The following is a 21,403-nucleotide window of genomic DNA, read 5'->3' on the forward strand; positions in this document are numbered from 1 at the left end:
TTGTCAATAGCTTTACAAGGATTATACCTACCTCAACAAGTCTTCGATTATGATGAGACTGGGTTATTTTGAAAGAAAATGCCCAACAGGACATTTATCACAAAAGAAGAAAAAAAAAAAATACTTCCTGGGTATAAACCAATGAATGGTAGGTTAACTTTGCTTTTAGCAGCAAATGCAAGTGGAGACTGCAAGGTAAAACCAATGTTAATCTACCACTCAGAGAATCCCCAAGCATTCAAAAAGTTCAATGTCTCTAAATCCAATCTCGGTGTTTTGTGGAAGTTTAACAGCAAAGCCTGGATCACAAGAATAGAATTTAGAGACTGAATCCACAAAGTGTTTGGACCAACTGTCAAAGTCTATCTTGAGCAAAACAATCTGCCACAAAAAGCCATTTTAACCTTAGTTAACACACCTGGCCATCCAACGGGCATACAAGAAGAGCTACCAGACGAATTAGATTTTATCAAGGTGATTTTTCTTCCTCCCAAGACTTCATCTCTGATTCAACCTATGGATCAGCTGATAATTGCAAATTTTAAAAAACTTTACACAAGGACACTTTTTACCAGGTGCTTTGAAATGTGTGAAGCTACCAACATAACCCTAAGAAAATTTTGGAAGGAAGAATTCAACATTGTCATAGCAATTAGGCTAATTGCTACGACAATGTTGAATTCTTCCTTCCTAATTGCTACGACAATTAGCCTAATTGTCATAGCAATTAGGCTAATTGTAAAGGCTTGGCAAGAAGTAACAATGAAATGTCTCAAGAAGCATGGAGGAAACTGTGTCCTTCCTTCCTTTGGTAATGAAGAAACTTCAGATGAAGGACACAAATTGGTAAAGGATACTGTGGCAACTGCTCGTGATCTTAACTTGGAAGTAGAGGAAGATGTTGAAGAATTATTGGAGATGCATGCATGACCGAGAACAAACTACTGACGAAGTAAAAGAACTTTTCAAGCAGCAATGTGAAGAAATGGAAATGGAAATTTTATCTGAAGATGAGGATGGAGAGAAAGAACAAATTACAACTGCTGAAATCAAAAATGTTTTGGCAAAGTGGGAGAAAGTTCAAAATGTTGCTATGAAATGGAATCCAAACAAATCTGAGGTTATCAGAACTGCAGATCTATTTAATGAAAAGTCTATGCAGTTTTTCAGAAAAAAAAGAGACAGAAGCAAACAACACTAGACATATTTTTTACAGGTCCATTTGTCAAAAAACTCTGAAGTGAGCCCAATTGTCCTTCTGGTGAAGATTGATAATTAAAAACTGTTTTCATGAACAATTCATTTTATTAATGTTAATTTTTTTTTGTAGCAAATACATATAGTATATAATAAATAAATGATATTTACCATATTTTTATGACATTTTAAATGAGTTTTATCTGCATTTTTAATATGTACTATGGTTGTGGGGAGGAGCCGGAACAAATTAATCGAGTTTCAATTAAATCTTATGGAGAATCGTGCCTTGGATAATAACGGCAATCATGGAACGGATTACCGTCATTAACCAAGGCACCACTATATATATCTACAATAATTCTTTCTCATCTTTCCAAGTTATAATATCCACTATTAACAGTTTCAAATTTTGCATATATCCGATTTATCTGTATTAAACATTTTTATTATGCTGCATACCTATCTCTTATTGATCATAGTCCATTATCACAAAATTATTCATAATCAACAAAATAGTTTGTAATGAGCTGTATGCCCCAACAGGCATAATAGGATAAAAACAAAAGATTTAAAACAAAGCATGCCATAGAACAGCATTATGAGATCAATTACCTCATATGCATTCTCAAGGGTCGTGGCACTGCATGATAAAATTTACATTATTAATTGCCTATCACAATTTCCCTCCAAATTATTCTATTATTTATCATTGCTCCAATACTGTCACATCTAACATTTTGTTCTAAGGCACTTCTCACAATCAATCCACCAAGACCAGTGATGGTGAACCTTTTTACCCAGTTGTGTCAAACTTTTTTTTTTTTTAAATATTCACATTGTTGATGTGCCACTTGCATACATGCATTATAAATGTAACTACATAATCATAGATGGTGACTTATACATATCATATTAGGCTATTTATTTAATAGGACTTCATCATCAAATTCCTGCCATATACCCTCAAGGGGTGTACAGGATATGATAGTACTCTGGAAAATTTACATCGTTACTAACTTCCTATCTACAATTTTCCTCCAAATCAGTCTGTTACTTGTCAAGACTCCAATATTATCAGATCTCTTATATTTCTATCGTCTAAGGCATATTGTACCGTATCAATCCATGTATATCTTGGTCATTTTCCTGCCAACCTGGCAGAGAACACTTGTTTTGCTAATCTTTCCTAGCCCATTCTGTTAAGTGACTATACCACCTGAGACTAGCTCTGCTAACGCATTCCTGGATGCTGACAATGTCAAGTTCTTTCTGATATATTCTCGTTTTTAACATGATATTGCCATTGATGATATCTGTTCACGCCTCTAATCTTTCTCAAGACTCTCATATCTGCGGTCTCTAGTCATTGGTCAAGTGTTTTACTTCTGACCCAGCTCTCAGATCCATAAGTTAAAACTGGTTTGAACACTTCTAGTCATTGGTCAAGTGTTTTACTTCTGACCCAGCTCTCAGATCCATAAGTTAAAACTGGTTTGAACACTGTCTTCTATACAACTAATTTAGTGTTCTGAATTTCTCTCTTATTCCATATGAATTTATTCAATTGACTTCTTACCATAAGAGCTTTGTTGATTCTGTTGTCTATTTCCATATTTAATTTACCATCTTCACTAAAAATCATGCCTAAGTAGCTGAAATGTTTTACTTGTTCCACAGGTTCTCCATTCACAACACAATTGACATTTTGAACGATTCTGCATATTTTCATTGTCTTTTTATTGCTGACCTTCATATCATATCTATTACAACAGTTATTCAATTTAGTCAGAGAATCGTGCAGATTCTCTGACTAAATCATGTAGTCAGAGACTACATGATATCAATAAATCTCTGACTAAATCAATAAATCTTGTAGTGGATTTATTTAGAAGTATAACATCGTCTCCATAAAGCAAAGAGCTGACATTAACATCTCCAATTTTGATATCATGTTTAATACCGCTTTTCTTCATAATGTGATTCATATAGATAATGAATAGCAGAGGGGATAATGTACATCCTTGTCTCACACGAGATTTAACATTAAACCGTCTTCCTGTACTTCCTTCAAATCTAACTGCTGACTTACAACTCAAATAAAGACTAAGTATTGCTTCATATAATGCCCCATCGACACCATATAATTGTAGCATATTGAATAGCTTCTCTCTTGGCACCTTGTCATATGCCTTTTCCAGATCGACAAAACTTAAATACAGATCTTTGTTATATTCCTATGATTTCTCCACTGTTTGTCGTAAAGTGAAGATTTGATTCTGACAGCCGCTATTTGACCTGAATCCAGCTTGTTCTTCACCAAGCTTTTCTTCCACAATTCTTCTCAACCGTTTCTCAAGTATACTTGCATATATCTTGCCAGGAACACTCAATAGGGAAATACCTCTGAATTCTCACATTCAGTTTTATTTTCCTTTTTATATATGGGTACTATGAGAGCTCTATTCCAATCATCTGGAATTCGTCCCTCTGTCCAGGCATTCTGAACTATGCAGTGCAGCCACTGTAAGACTTTTATACCACCATACTTCAGCATTTCTGGTCAAATATCATCTACTCCTGTTGCCTTTCCACATTTCAAGCCTTTGATGGCTTTTTCTACTTTAAGTATGGAGATGTATTCCTGAACTGCATGCCTCGTCAGTGTTTTTGATCACTGTACTGTCGTCACTGCTTGTTTCATTTAGCAATTTTTCGAAGTAATTACTCCATACTTCAAGGATATCTTTTTCTCCCATTTGCATGTCACCTTTATCATCTCTAATGCCTTTTACAGCACTCATTCCTAATTTTCTTCAACAACCTCCAGAATATTTTGCCACCTTCTCGATATTTATTTTCTATGTTCTTGCCAAAGTCCTCCCATGACTTTTGTTTAGCCAGTTTTACACAGTGTTTAGCTTTCTTACATTTGTCTTTGTATTCTCTAAGAGCACAAGCTGACTTATTTGTCAGGAACTTTTGATATGCTTTCTTCTTTTCCTGCACTGCCTCTTTAACTTCCTGAGTCCACCATGGAGTTCTGATTTTTCTATCCTTGCAGACAACCTCATCACATGCCTCTCTGGCTGAATCAATCAGTTATTTCTTAAAGGCTTGCCATTGAATCTCCAAGGTTTGGTTCCTGTTCTCAAACTCTTTCATTTTCTCTTCAACAATCTTTGTGTATTTTAGTCTACAGTTCACATCTGAGAGCTGCTCAACTTTTATTCACTTTAAAACTTTCTTACATGTTTTTTTTTCAATATGAAATTCAATTTTCAACCAGGGAGAAAACATCACTATCAACAATAACATAGTCAATGAGACTTTTCTTATTCCTTGCCTCTTCTCTCCATATGAACTTGTACACATTTTTATGTTGGAACATGGTGTTAGTAATAACCAGTCCATATCCTGAGCAGAAATTCAGCAGGTATTTGCCATTATTATTAGCTTTGCTCTTTTCTCCAAATTTTCCCAAAACATTTTTGTATGTCTGACAATCACTTCCTACTCTGCTATTTAGATCCCCAACAAGGACCAACTTTTCCTTTTTCATTGTGTCAGTAGCTTTCTCTAGAGCATCAAAAAATTCCTCCACTTCTACCTTAGTAGAACCTTCTGTGGGACCATAGGCACAAATAAGTCTCATTGTCCAGTTACCCATTCTGATATTTGCCTAAATCACTACTTGACACTGCATGCCATTCAAGAAAATGAGCGTCGTATTTTGTGCTGAATACTATGGCTACTCCTTCTTTTCCTTGATTGTCATTGCCTGAATATAACATTTTGTATTTATTGCTCAGAAAGATCTCACCAGTTTTTGTCTTATTTGTTTCAGTCACCCCTATTATGTCGATCTGGTACGTATCTAATTCCTCCACTAGCTCCATTTCTTTGCCATTCAGGCTTCTTATGTTGATAGTACCGATCTTTTACTCTGGTGATGTTGGGTTGGGGTGTGTTCTCAGATTTGTTCCAGTAGCTGACTTTTCGCTGTTCGCCCTGGCAAAAACAACGGGGCTTTGTTTAACCGGGCGACGCCCCAGCCGGCATGAAATTTTGTCATGTTGTACCATTATTTTGTATTTTGGTTTAACCAATAGGAATACAATTTGATCGGCTAAATCCCAAATTGCCAGCCCATCCTTGTTCGTTCAGTATCCAGGTAGATACAGCCCTGGTTGGTTCTCTGCATTCCTTTAAAGGCTATGTGGAGGTCTCCTCTCAGTTATACAGCTTTGACCCTTAAGCACCCCTTAATAGGACTTTGATATAAAATCTATGAATTCATATTATACAATTAATTTAATAAACTGAAATTACAAACTTGCATTACATTTAATGACTTTTCTGTTGCTGACTACTGGTAGAAAGTTCTTTCATTGAACAAACCTACCTTCGCCTTAACTGAGAGCGATCTTACACGATTTATCACAGTTTTTTCATCAGAATACCAATATTTTTCAACACCCAAGGTGTGTCACCAGAAACCCTCAAGTGTGTCAATGCTGACACGCATGTCATAGGTTTGACATCACTGACGTAGACCTTAGTCTTCCTGAGTCTTTTTTCTGCCATCTTGGCACCAAACACCTATTTTGTTAACCTTCTTCCATTCTGTTTAAGTAACCATGTTCACACACACACACACACACATTCTTGAATGCAAACAATGTCAACTCCTTTCTAATGTCATCATTTTTAACATGGTTCCACCAATGATATCATTTGTCCAGACCCCTCATTTTTGTCAGAACACTCATATCTATATCTAATTTTTGATCAAGTGCTTTATTTCTAACCAACTCTCAGATCCAAAACTTAAAACTGGTTTGAACATATCTTGTATACTGCTAGTTTAGTATTTTTGTCAATTTCTCTCTTATTCCATATACATTTATTCAACTGGATCCCCATCACACCAGCTTTGCTTATTCTATTTTTTTTATTTTAATTTTTCTGATTTTTATGCCAAATTTGTTATAGCTGTTACTCAATTAATATAATCCTGAAAACTTACACTGAATATGTGTAGAAGCACACCATCTACATAAAGCAAAGAGGTAATTTTTATATCTCTGATTCTAAAATTACAAATGCGAATTGCTTCTTCACTCATATACGGTCTTGATGCAAGCCCTCAATGACTTCAACCCATTACTCAAGTTGAAATATCTTTAGTGTGGAAAACGCTTCACTAGCAAGTTTTTGGCTAATGTGACCCAAATTAAAACAAAAACAACGACACACACACAAAAAAAAGTCTACTGACAGATATATGACTTATTGAAAAAACAATAAGCAGCGTTAAAGCAGAATGGAGATTATATTACTGGCCTGTAATTACATTTTATTAGATGTTAACTGTAGTGTAGTCCAGAACTTCTGAAATGATCCTTATATTATCTCCATGCTCTTTTTACTATATATAAGAATGCAGAAAAATATGCAAAAGCAACGTATTATAAATAGTAGAAAAAATATTCGTTACTAATAAATAGCAATAAAGTGTACGTACCTCAAGAAATAATTCAAGAAGCTTTACATAGCAAGTCTTATTGGAAAAGTACTTTTTGAGAATATAGTAAATGCAGGTTTCTACCAGCAGTGAATCATTAATGGCAATTAATCCAACTTTATCCTAAAAAATTATCGAAGTTATTATAAATGAATATTAAATATTCTAACATTTATTATGAAAAAAAAAAGCTGAAATACTTTGATTGTTTCACTGCACTAAGTTTTTTATTTATTTTTTATTGCAGTGGATGTCTATCATGATTTTTCTTTTGGAATGTATTTAAAAAAAAATGGCCAAATCTATTTGATCAGGATTTTTTAAGACACTGAACTCTGATAACACCTATTAGTAATAAAAGTATGTACTTGGAAGTAGAGCAAAGCACTGAAGCCAAACAAAATATTTGATAGTGTACAAAAAACAATCCATCCCCTTCACATCAGGCATCCAAGATGTTTTTAGTGTGTCATACACTAGCAACATCATCAGAAGAACGAGAAAGTTCCTTGGCTTTTCTCCCTCCAAAAATAAGCAGAGTGAACACCTAAGCAATTATGAAAATGATCAACAAACTTTATCAAATGAAACTATCTTAGAAGGAAAAGGCCCTAACCTGTCTAAAGATACGGCACTGTTTGAGCTAATGAACTGCAATTCCAAATGCTAATAATTTAAAATTCAAGAGAAAAAGCAGTGTAATTTTGAGGGACAAAAGAGTAAACAGAATGAGAATGTCACAAATGATATATTCATTGCAAGCCACAGATGGTTTCAAAGATGTAAAAGGACATGCTAAACTAAACTACATAACATCAACATGACAGGCAAGGATGATCCTGCAAACAGCAACAGCTATTGAGTTCCCTAAGGCTTTGACAGAAATCAAAAATGAGGATTATTTTCCATAAGAGGTTTTAATGTAGATGAAAATGGGTTATTTTAAAAAGGAAAAACAAAACAAACAAAAAAAAGCCCAATCATTCTCAAGTATCACAAGAAAAACTATGCCAAGATTTAAGGTATCAAAAGGCATGCTTCTTTTTAGTGGAAACACAGCTGGAGACAGCAAAATAAAGCCATTGTTGGTTTATCATACAAAAAGGCCTTCAAAAATATTTCAAAAGTATTATTACCTATTGTATAGAAGTACAGAAAACATGGGTGATAAATTTTTCAAGACTGGTTTTCCATTTTGTGTTGAAAAATATTGCAAGAAAAATAACATATCATTTAAGATATTGTCACTGATGAATAATGCACTTATAACCCAACAACTATGTGCAACTATCATGAAAGCATAAAAGTAATATTCTTGCCTGGAAATACAACTTCCCTAACAGAATTTATGGATCAAGGTGCCATACAGACTTCAAAAAGTTTTACCAACAAAACATTCTGACCAGCAATAAGGCCAAATTACTGAAGTAGTTCTGGGAGAAAACTACATTTATCAAAAATATCAATGCTGCATGAAGTGAAATTGCATCTAACATGTATGCCATGTGGAAAAACCTGATCCCCACCCCAGTTTATTCAAGATAATTTAGGATATGACAAACGTGAAGATGTAATGAGAGATTATTGAAATGACCAGAACATCAAAATTAAATTTGGAGAAAATTAACTTTACTGAAATGCTGCAAAGTAATACAAAGGAAATGAGCAATGAAGTGCGAATGAAACTTGAATAGAAAAGAAAAATGAAGATGAGATTGTAGAAGAACAAGAAGTTGAACCACCAAAATGATTTGAGACCAAGCAGACAGCAAATGCTTTAAAGTGATTGCTGAGGGACTGGCTAACTTAAAGGTCCAGGATCCAGTCAATTAAATGGTTTGCAATAGTGTTTGGAGTAGTGTGTGATGCTATTATAACAATGCATGTTACGAAAGGCAAAAGAAAGCTACAATGGTCCAATACTTCAAGATGGCATCAACGTTGACCTGCAGTGTATAAGAACGTATTAAACAATTATGTACATGTGTTCATAATGAACATGTAGCACTGTTTGAGACCAAGTTTTCTTACAATTAGTTTTTTATATTTATGTACTCAATAGGATACTGAATAAAGTTTCATTTTCTCAACATTTTATTTTCATGAGTAGATCACATTTAGTTTAATTAGCCATTGAAAGAAACATCTAAAAAAATATTTAAATACCATTCGACTTATGTGGGTTTAACTTGCACAGAAACTTTCTCAGTGAATTAGCCACATAAGTTAAGGATTGCTGTACTTCACTATAATAGCAATGCAAAGCACTATTTAGATCAGGCATGGGCAACCTTTCCTAGTTGGGGGCCAAATTATCATTCTGTCCCCGAGTCAAGGGCCGGACCAAATTATTAAATAAAATAAATTAATATGAAATGAATTAAAACAAGTTACTACTTCATATTTCATTTATTTATAATATAATGCTTTGGTATATAATATAATTTTATATACCATAAATTTTATAATATAATGAATGACATAATTTAATGGGAAGATTGGCCTTGTACTTCAACTACGAGACTATCAATATTGACGTTAATATTACTTACGGATAATCGCATAGAATTTTAGAGGTTTTTATCCGTTATTCTTGTCTGAATTTTTGATTTATTGTGTTTCATCCTCGAAAAAAACTGTTCACACATATATGTGCTGTTGAAAAGACAAATGATTTTTCTTGAAAAGGCACGTAAATTTGTATAATTTTCTTCCACCAAATAAAATTTATAAAATCCGTCAAAACAGTGTTGTTAAATTGTGATTTTAGCACTAAATCCACCTGAAGCTCAATAAGTTCCATCTGTAAGTTTTCTGGCACATTATTTACATCAGCATCCATCGGACGAGCAAATATAGCGAATGTGAAGTCTTTGTTTTTGAAGTCGGCAAACCTTGTATCAAATTGCTCTATTAGTGCCTTCAGTTCATCTCCATAACAATTATAAGGGATTTATTTAAGTTAAGGGATATTACATTCCAAATTATTTCATAGCCAAATAAGAAACTCAAAGAGTTTCAAGCCGAATATAGTAACTATATAAAGTTTGGTGAGTCCAAGCATAAGCAAATACCTGGATAGTGCAACACCTGACCCAAATAGTAGTGCAACATTGAGGCAAGTTGCACTACCAAATGGGTCAGGTGTTGCACTATCCAGGTATATCCATCAGACAACAGTACATCTCGACAAACGAATATTCTCGAAGTTCTTTTTTCTTTTCAGAACATATTATACTTGCAACATCCAGCAGACATTCTTTGATAAATTCTCCTTCACCAAATGACTTAGAATGCTTAGCGATTTTTTCGCTTACCACAAAGCTGGCTTTGACAAATGCTGTGGTGCTGCATTCTTTGCTTGTTGAACATTTGCTGCTGGGTATCCAAGTTCTTCTTCAACTTCTGTATTTCATCTTTTCGTAGCTGTCCATCAATTTTTGGGTGATCCGTATGTCTCGAAATAAAGTGTCTCTTCAAGTTGTATTCTTTGTTGATTGATATGGATTCGTTGCACAGCAAACATACAGGTAAACCTTTATACAGAATAAAATAATAATCATCTGTCCAATTGTCTTGAAATTGACGATTCTCTGCATCTACTTTTCTTTTTTTTTTGCAAAAACCCCTGACATTCTCCCAAATTTATAAGCGATATTCAGAACTTTCAAACAAAACCATCTTCTACACCGCAGGCACTGAACAGAACACAACATCAACGCACAGAGCATAACATCAATGCAGGCAACGAACAAAGCACAACACCAACACAAGTACCGAACTGACGCGTTGTAACCCGTTGACACACGCTGCTAGTCAAAGTGAGAAAGAAATCTTGGTTGGAGAAAACATAGTGTGTTTTGCGCAAGTCATATGACGTCAGCTTAATGTGAGTTAGTAGAACACACCATGTTTTCTCCCACCATGAATCAGACAAATTTCGCTGAAAGAGATTAAGGCCAGATCAAAAGAAGTAGAGGGCCGGATCCAGCCCGCAGGTTGCCCATATGTGATTTAGATAATTTCACCGAAACTGTCCCATTGCTAACCATGAAATTCTCTTACTGTAAAATGCTTTTAGTTCCAATCATCAAGCTCTAGGTAGAGCAAAGTTGTTCAACCTAGAATTTTTTAAAATGAATTACTATTTGCACACTCACAATTCTCTCAGGTAATGCCTTGTAAGCACCCACTGTTTTTCATGGGGAACAATCAACTTTTCAACTCCTTTTCAACTTTTCCAATGACCCTTCCCTTGTTTGCTGCCTCCTTAAAAACCTCCCAAGTGTATTTAAGAAGCACTTTTTACCACATTACCCTTCTTCTAAGGTAGTACATCACTGGGCAACTCGTAGCAAAGGTGGAGCAAGCTAACATCACTCCTAACTCAGGATCTTCCATAATGCAAAACACATCTCCTTGCGGATATGTATAATGTTATTCATTAAGGAAAGGGCCACTACCCAGACTAGTTTCAACCTTTATTGAGGTCTCTCCAGGCCCAAAAGTAGAGATACCAGGCAGAAGTCAGGTAGCGGCCCTTCCCTTAATGCATAACATTATATATATCTGCAAGGAGATGTGTTTTGCATTATGGGAGATACTGAGATAGGAGTGATGTTAGCTTGGTCCACCTTTGCTATGAGTTGCCCGGTGTTGTATTACCTTACCCCAGTCCTGAAGATATTTTCAGGCACAAACTTTGTTTGCTCACGCTTGGATAAAGGATTAAACTATATTTAATATAGTCTAACCAAGTGAAAAATAAACTTTCAACTACTTTCAACAAAATACCCCCTAAACTTCATCTCCCTACTCACCAACACTCCCAAGTCCCCGGCCTCATCAATCTCCTGGAGTACAGTTCCACCAATGTGGTATAGTGCTGCTAATCTTTTCACCCCAAAATGCATAACCTTACATTTTGTCACATTAAATTGACATCCATTCTCCTTAGCCCAGAACTCCAATCTATCCAAATCATCCTGCAAGATTTTGACATCTTCTGCATTCACTATTGCCCTACCCAACTTTGCATCATCAGCAAACAAATGAACTGTTCCTCTTAGATCCTTCCCTTTATCGTTTATGAACAAATTAAACAGCAATGATCCAAGAACAGAACCCTGCGGCACACCACTAGTCAGGCCGTCTTTTGGACTCTACTCTTGAATAAACTACTCTCTGATATCTCTCCATCAACCACCCACCTATCCATCTCACTAACCCTATACCCATTCCCATATGTTGCAGTTTACGGATAAGAATTCCATGTGGTATCCTGTCAAATGCCTTTACCAGGTCCAGCAGTATCACTGTAAACCCATTACCCTTATCCAGTTCAGCTGTCACTGTGTTATAAAACTTGAGCAAGTTACTGAGGCATGATCTTCCCTTCACAAAGCCATGCTGTCCCCCCATACAGTACCTCATTTTCATCAATCCATTCCTGTATTTTTCCCGTGACTACTTTCTCCAAGACCCTGAGAACGACTCCTGATATGCTGATCGGTCGGTAATTTGCAACAGTAGTCTTGGATCCTCCTTTATACAGTGGAACTATTTTCCCCTCTTTCCACACCTTCAGGACTAAACCAGACCCGAGACTCAGATTAAACAACATGGTGAAGGGCACTGATAATTCTTTAGCCACTTCACGTAAGACCCGTGCCAGTATACCAATCCCATAGATGTATTCACATTAAGGTTCTGTAATAGACTATTCACCTCCACTTCATTCATCACAATTCTTGTATAACCTAATGGTTCCTTCATTTTTTCAATGTCACCACCTCGATGATATACTCTTGCAAAGTGCTCGCTCGGTAATTCCACTATATCGACTGATTCAGTGACCTCCTTACTATCGGCAGTCCTTAAAATCATTCATCGTGTACAGTTTTTTTTTGCTTGTAACATATTGAAAGAACTGTTTGGGATTCTCTTTAGCTTGCATAGCTAGTTTCCTTTCATAATCTGCTTTTGCTTTTTTTACCACACTCATTACACTTCTGGCCTGCACTTTATACCGTTCATGTGTCTGCAGGTCATCTTTCTCTTTAAATTCCCTCCACAGTTGTTTCTTTCTTTTTTTTTTTTTTTTTTTGCAGCACTCAAGCTAATGATGTTATTCATCCATTTAACCCCTACTTGTTTTACTATTCGGACCCTAGGTATACAATCAGCCATAACCTCCTGTAAATGCTCCTTGACCACTTCCCATGCTCTATCGACATCCAGCTTGTAGTTTTACAAGCTTGTAAAACTACATCCAAGCAATCTCCTAAGCTTGTCATACTTGCCAGCACAGTAATTCCACATATACCCTGTCTTAATCGAAAATTCCACACCTTTAGCCACCTCCCAGGTGGCTAAAGGTGTGGAATTTGGAACCTTACGATCACTCTCACCAATAGGTGGCAACATCGTCATATTCATTACAGTCAAATTCTCAGATGCTATTACCAGGTCAAGCACTCTCAAACCCCTAGTATTTTCAATTACATGCTGTCTCAGATGGTTATCCCTTAATAATTGAATAAAATCCATTTCCTTCCTCACATGTGTCCTCTCCTCCTTCCAATCAATGTTACCATAGTTGAAATCCCCCATAATAATTACCCCTCCTTCCACTCATTTCATCAATTTGTTTATGCATACTATCTCCACCATCTATTCCGTCACCTGGTAGCAGCACCCAACTGTTTCACCCTCTGTTTTTGCACTCTAATACTCTCACTTACATCCTTAAATTTTGTACCCGGTAAGTACGATTTAGTTAAACTCCCATCTATCACACCTCTTAATAACGAGTCACCATACAAACACTCTTTCCTTCATTTCTGAAATTCTCCCACTCTTACGCTTATTTTTCCTTTCAAACACTTGTTTATTTCCGTTAGCCGAGGCACTCTGGAAAGAGTTTTGCAAGTGCTCCAACTGCTGCTGCGCACCGTGTATTACTCCGCGTAACCTAGCGATCTCACTCCTTACAAATAATTCCTCATTTTTTTCATCATTTAAACCATTTTCTCTCTCTGTATAGTTGTTTTCACTCTCTCTTTGATCAGCGCTCTCATTGCCATCTTGTACACCATCGCAATTCCATATCAAGCCACTATTTTCACTCTCATTCTGGCTTTCTTCAACCACAACAATCTCACAACCTGACACATACTTCAATTCCTCACTTTGCTTACACTTTTTGCACATTCTCCCACCACTCTCATTTTCCATCCAAACTCCAACCTCTTTCGGGAAAGCATACATCCCACACATATCACACTGGACAAACTCCCTCACATTACAGTTTTTGAACAAAGGCTTCGTATTTTTGGACACCATTATCTTTTGGCGCCATGTGCTATTCTATGAAATAAATTAAATAAAATGGAATTCACACCAAAATCACACAGACACAACGAGCTAAAAAATAAACAATGCTACGTTAAGATTTAAACCAATATTCCAATTTTTGCTCAAAATTATACTTAGCTTTCGGGAGCTCTCTGAAAACACTACACACCATGTAGTCCCTCTAGCGGCCATTTGGGAAACAAGGATTTGAAGGCCTGTGCATTGTATTCCTTGGGAAACACAAAGGCTGTTCCAGAATACAACAGCAGTAGGAATGAAGGAGGAGGAAGAGAAACTTGTTCTATGAGTGTGGAGTTTGACTATGAAAGGATGTTGGATGGTAGCTGCACATATTTCGATGGATTCGGTATGGGGGGGGGGATTATTGATGCTAGTTCTGATGAACATTTACCATGGAAATATTTATAGAAGATACAAGGAGTAGATACTACAAGCTATGCAAGAGCGGTTGGAGTGAGTTAATAAGAAATGAATTGTTAATCAGTTTGACTTCTGTATTGTGTTGAGTATTTTTAGGGAGCACTTAGGGGCACCTTCCAGATGTGCTAGCAATACTTGATGGATGGGTGGATTTGTGATTTGTACAGGGTTAATAGATGTTCAGGGGTAAATTAATGCCTTGAAGGATGCTGAAGAGGCAATTGTTGTAATGCATTTATGCCAAGAGAGTTCTGATGTCAAGGTAATCCCAAGAAGAGAGAGATCTCTTCTTGCCTAGAGATTTTGGTGTTGCCAAAAGTTAGGTTGGGAGAATGTTTTTTGTGGGAAATAAAGCATAACTGTGTTTTACAGGCACTGAAAGTGACAAGGTTATCTGAGTCCCATCAAAGAATGGTTTGGAGATCAGAATTTAAACTTGCAGAAGTTGTTGCTCTGAGAGTTGTGGGAGTTTGTTTGGTACAAGGTTTGTCAAGTGATGAGGAATGTACTGTATTGTAATTAGCAAAACTGTATTGGATTGGTGGTCAATTGGGGCAGCTTATTGATGGAAGAAACAGGGTGGGCAAGAGGACAGAACCTTGCACAACCTCAGCATTAGTTACATAGAACCATCCACCATTCGCACATAGTGTGCATCCAGTTGCAGAAATCATGGGATAGACCGAATGATGGAAAGTTACTTAATAGGCCATTGTGCCAGATTCAGTTGATACCCTTGGAGATATCTAGTGCAACCACTTGGGATTTGCCAAACTTTTCCATGGTGCATATTCAGAGGTGTCTGACATAGGTGAGCAGATCTCCTGTTGAATGGCATTGGCAGAATCCATATTGGTAGTCATTTATTAATTGAGTATACTTTCAAAATAGCATAGGAGTTGGCTGTTGATGGTTTTCTCCATTACTTTTGGGGAGGACTCAGGTGAGAGAGAGAGATTGGGTGGTAGTTTGAGGATCTGTTACCCTTTTTGGAATAGACTGGACATGGGCCAGCTTTCAGGATAGAAGCCAACTCTACAACTGAAATCTTCAGGACAGTTCCTGAATACTATCAGGGCCAGGTAATATTCCTGCTTTTTGGCATCTAATTTGGACAGGATTTTTCTGATCACTTCCTGGTGAAAGTTCAGAAGAGGCACTGAGTGGTTGGAATGGTTGGGGAACATTTACCAGATTTACTATTTGTCTTAATGATGCAACTCTTTCCAGAAACTTACATATATTGCCATACTTTCTTGGCCAATAACTATAGCTCCTGCAAATATATAAAATACTACATGGCCTTTTTGCTTCTCCCGCCTCAAACACACAAGAACAAAATGCCACTATTCCCATTCCCTATGTCCAAGGTATATCTGAAAAGATAGCCAAAGTGCTTAAAAACCTTCAAACCACATGTTAAATTAGCAACTCTGATTCAGTGTCCTAAGGAAAAACTCCATCCCTTAGTATTAGCATATCCTGGAGTGTATGAAGTTCCCTGTGACTGTGTGGCCTGCTTTGGACAGACAGATCTGTCCACATCTGCCTAAGAGAACATAAATACATTTGCCATAATAATGGTAGAAAGTCTAGACCATCAGACCACACTTTGGACACCCTTTCACACAGGATTAGATGGAAGAAAACTACTTGACTACATAGAAGTCATTACAGGTTAGAACGGCTATTCTTAGCAATTCTTGTAACGTGAACAAGTATGGTTCTAATAGTTTGCCAGAAATTGGGAGACTTAGCTTAAGATTCTACACCACCATAATATATATATCTTTTTTTATAATGTCTAATGTCTTTTTTTATAATGACTAATGGACAAAAATCTTTTGTCCATTAAAATTTGAATGGTTTAACTTACACATTGTTGCATGTAAACTATATGATTTGTTTTGTGCTCTGATTGTGCTGGTTCGAAATCCAGTGAAGTAATCTAAGTCAGGTAATAAACATCTTTTTATAATTTAGTTCAGTTGGTGTTGTAATACCATTTAGAATAAGTTATAAAATGTCTTTAAATTTGTCTTGTAAATGAGTTATAGCTTCTTGTAATTACATTTGTAAAAAGATGTCCTTTTACAAGTCTAATTTCTTGTGAAGTTCGTGATTTAATATGCATAGTCAGTGCTTTATTTTTTTTTCTGTTTTAAACATTTTTGTTACTTAAATTAAGGGGGATATTAAATCCCACATAGTTGGTTGCAATAGTTTTGGCAATACAAAAAAACATTTTTGTATTTAAAAATTCTGTAAAAGATTCTGTAAAATAATCTTAGTTGTTTCTAATTTTCTAACCTAATAGTCAAGTGTTATATTTTTCTAACAGTTTGCAGAATCTTTGTAACCTCCCATCCTCTTCAAATCAACTTAATGCATAATGAATTTGGCACAGCAAGTTGTTCAAAATTGAAAAATAATTCACGTTATTCAAATTTGTGCTGCCTGTGGGGTGCCAGTCTTGTTGGAAGAACAGATAAGGTTCTCTTTTGTAAAACTTGTGCACTGTGGGTTCTAATCCTGCTGTGTCATGGATGTTCACAAACATCATGACAGATTAAGTATGGCTTGGAAATTATGACTTTATTGTGGAGATCAAGTGTGGCTTGAAAAAGTCACATTTGATCTTCAGAATAAAGTGCTAGCTTATCAGTCCTACACCTAATGTGTGTAGGACTTGACCCCCTTCCCTTCTCCCAAAAAAATTAGTTGATTTACTTAATATGCAAATGTTATGCAGAGTATGAAGAGATTTATGGCATCTGCTTAGTGGCAGTGATCACATTGAATGCATCTAAATGTTTATTTGGTCAAAGGCATATGCTGCTTTGTAGTAACTTTCATTGTTGAACCAGTTCTTGATTAAAGATGAGTTCCCGAAAGATATTTTTGCTTTAGACAATTAATTAGAGATCTAAATTAAAACTGGCTAAGGAATGGTTGTCAAAGTGCAGTGATGGAGTACTAGTATTATCTTAAAAGGAAGGCAGCAAATAGGTTTCTTCAGGGTTTTCAGTACTAGCCTGTCTATTCTTTATATTAATAATATGAATAGATTGTTCAGTTACTTTGCATGTGATCCAAAGGTAGGAGAATTATTAGAAATGGTTCTGATGTGACTCTTCAGGAGGATTTGAATAGGCTTTTAACTTTGTGAATTAGAGATGGAAGGGTTTGTATTGTGATGGTGGAGGTGGTAAGGGATGTTGAGGTGTTAATTAACAGGGAGTTATGGTTCAGGTGACATGTTGCAATGGTAGTGAAGACTATCCAGCAGATTGCTCCGATGCTGGGAAGGTCATTAACTAGAAATTTTAAGGATGTCTTGGCTCCATTGTAAAGAGCCTTGATCCAACAGCATCTGGACTCTTGCAAGTAGATCTGCTTACCTGTACTTTAGAGGTTTGAAGAATCTTGGAAAAGGATATTAAAAATGAAATACCAAAGTTCCTTAGCCAAGTTCCTTAGTATTGAGAGTTTTGCTCTCTTAAGGTTTCTGCCTAGTCTCTGATGAAAACCAACCAGTTTGAAACAGCTGTCAGGCCAGTGAAACCTTATCAAAATGGACCAATAGGAGGCGAATATATAGATGCTGTTATAGCTGGCATGTCTCTTATAAGGTCTGGCTAGGGTAACTTGTAAACACTGGCGAGTGTAATCCCGTAAGCTCTCTGGTCAAATTTCATAAGAAACTTTTATACTTTCTGTATTCAGTTTTGAAATAATGCTGGATTTAATATCCACATATATTCTGGTTTGTGTATCAACTTATCTTCATTGTAGAAAAAAGAACAATGGAAAATTCAAAACTACATGCTATAAACAATTATATTCTCATGTACTGTTTTGAAGGTGCCAGATGATAAACTAAATAGTACATAACAGCTGTTAATAACTTACAAATGTTGGGCATTAATAGGCTACTGTTGTTGTGGTTAAGGTTGGGATAATGCAAAAGTTCAGCACTCTATGAAGTAATGTTTGAATTTGAATAGTTTTATGCAGGAACTTTGCATAATTCCAAAAGGATTCTGTGATTTGTTTCAACAATGAAATACCCTGAGCTGACATAATCAAAAGAAATAATAATAATAAAAAAAAAAAAATCAGTTTTCCTCCATTCTAAAATATAGGAAAAGTCATGTAAACAACTTATTTAATGTAAAATTTTCACCTGTCATAGTCTTCAACAGTACAGGATTGGAGCATTTTGTTGAAGGATTGAAGAATGGCAATTAAACAATAACAGACAATTCCAAAAATTTGTGCCTAAGCAGCTGATATAAGATAACTAAGTGTGCGTGAATAATATGAAGTTAGGAAAGATTAGCAGATTTAAAAAAAAAAATGTTATCTTCCATAGAGGGTATAGATGTAGACCATTGGATTTGTTTAAGCCAGGACAATGAAGAAAAAAGTTTCACACATTTCTTTATAAAGCCTTTCTATGAGGAAATTATTTATGAAGGACACTTCTTGTTCTACTAAACGAAGAAAAACAAGCATCGATACAATGCTCAGCTAGTCCAGACTGTTCAGGTTCATCATATTTAATATAAGACTTGTGTACTTCTAGACAAAAAATCACGTCTTCCAGTTTGTCCAAAAATAAGATAGCCCACAAAAACAAGGCAACAACAGAGGAATTTTATATTTAGATGATGATGATAAAAGCAGCTATTCTGTTGATAGATTTGTTCATGGTTAAAAGTTGAATTTAAGATAATTCTTGCATCTATAGTAGATGCAAAAAGTTAGGACAGTCCAGGAAATTAAAGCATGGAAAATTCCGAATAAATAAAATAGCAAATACATTTCTCTCTGTGCTGTCTTAAGGTAAGAGAGCCAAGATGTAAAAGTAGTTAACCAAGATATGGGTAGACTAAGAATATAGAAGATAAATATCAAGATGGCAAATGTTTGGAAAGCTAGAAAAAAAAATTTAAAATGGAAAGAGCAACACTTGCTCAGACCAAATAATAGGGATAATTCACACAGCAATGACAGCCATCACTCATTTCATCCATTTCATTCACCAACAAATGTGCCATGAAGTCTAAAATAAAACAGGATTTCCTCCTTTTGGTCTCAATAAAACCCAGATCTTCTAACAGGATCAGACTTCCTTCTTTTTGGGCCTAATTACATCTAATCACTCATTGTACAAACATGTTTTGGCTATATCTTCTACAGCCTAAAAGAAACTTTGTATACTTTCTCACTCAAAGCATTACTACTACTGTATTGCAGAACCACTAATGCTGCATAAAGAATAATGTAGTTTGTGGACCTATAGCCTGAAGTGTGATGGATGAAAAGATTTGTATAATTTGCAAGGAGTTTTTGGCACTGGTCAGCTTGACTTGGCCAAAATTTATAGGCATCAGTGAGACCTGATGCCTATGTGCTGATGCAAGACAGAGGGAAATAGGACAAAATGCACTGCTTAGTGCTGCTATAGACCTGGTTTTATCGAGATCAGGGCATCTAAAGGAAGATGTAGATGCCATGTATCAGTAGATTAGCACAATGAGTGTAGTCCAAACAATTATTATGGGAGACAAACTATGGGGACATCGATTTGAGAGAGAGAAAAGGGGCATGCAAAACAGAAGTGGGATTTACACAGTTGCTAAGAAATAATTACATGAAACATGTTATAGAGGGGACAAGGGGTTTGAGGGTGGTGGATCTGATAATAGCATCAGAAGATACATTAATACCCAAGGTAAACACTCAGCCTCCAATTCGAGAGAGTGACCATGTAGTCTTGTTCTAGGAAGTCAAACATGTGGAATTCTCTCTCTCAAGAAGGAGTTTATGTTCAACTATGACAGCAGATGAATTGCAACCAGCAACATTAGGAGTCAGTCTGGCAGATGGGAGTTCTTTTGAATAAATATAGTGGGAGACTAAGGCCAGTAGGACAATATAAAACTGGTTGCTGCTATAGGCCAGGGAGGTGACAGGGATGATGTGAGTGACATGAATCAGCAGATTAGTACAATTAGTGTGCAAGCCAAGTAATTATTAATGGGACTTTGATTTCAGAAACATACATTGAAAGGAAAAAAGATCGCATTGCAGGAAGGAAATGGAATTTGTACACATGCTGAAAGATAATTACTTAAAGCAGAATGTGATGGAGGGGACTCTGGGTACAAGAGGGTTGGATCTTGTTATAGGATCAGAAGACCTGTCCATAACTAAAGTGACTACATTTGCCTCCACACTTCAGAAAGTGATTATGTCGTCTTAACTTGGAAGATAGCAAAAATGTGGAAATTCCAGTTAAGGAGTATATGTGGAGCTACAAGACAGATGATTATGATACACTAAAGGAGGCAGATTGAAGCAGTACCATGGCATAAAGATGTGCAAGGGAAGGATGGTCACACTGTATGGGGGATGGTCAAGGGGTATCTGGAGGAAGCAATATCACACTGTGTCAGGAAAATAAATGGAGTAGGAGTTAGATGGATGAATAATATCATTAAGCAAGAGATGCAAATAAAAATGTTGTGGTAGGTATATAAGGAGAAAGGTGACCAGCTAACTCGTGAACAGTACATGGAACAGGCAAGAAAGATGACCAGCATGATAAGGAAGTCAAAGTCAGATTATGAACAGAAGTTAACTGAGCAGGTGAAAGGAAATCTAAAAGAAAATTTTTTCGTTATGTGGCAAATAGGATGAAGAATGACTATGTATGTGAAGATATTGTTACGGCAGAAGAGATGGGCTGATGTGAGAATAAAGGTTGATGAACTGGAGGTATACTTAGGATACTGCAGAATCTAAATGCAAATACAGCTGTGGGATTGGATGGGATATTTGCTTGTGTTTTAAGAGAATGTACAGGGAAAACTG

At 36.1% G+C, this 21,403-nt stretch overlaps 1 protein-coding gene across 2 annotated transcripts in view; it reads right to left on the reverse strand.

The window, feature by feature from the left end:
* Fpps (Farnesyl pyrophosphate synthase) overlaps window positions 1-21,403 on the reverse strand; it is a 194,834-nt gene that overhangs the window by 80,490 nt on the left and 92,941 nt on the right. For both annotated transcript variants that reach the window (XM_090410087.1, XM_090410086.1), the window contains one exon: window positions 6,725-6,847. In XM_090410087.1, coding sequence (XP_090266213.1) covers window positions 6,725-6,847 — 123 coding nt within the window. The remainder of the gene's footprint in view (window positions 1-6,724; window positions 6,848-21,403) is intronic.

Source organism: Typopeltis vanoorti, chromosome 20 (genome assembly GCF_054136105.1).
Source record: "Typopeltis vanoorti isolate ZY-2024b chromosome 20, IOZ_Tvanoo_1.0, whole genome shotgun sequence".
Lineage (NCBI taxonomy): Eukaryota > Metazoa > Arthropoda > Arachnida > Uropygi > Thelyphonidae > Typopeltis > Typopeltis vanoorti.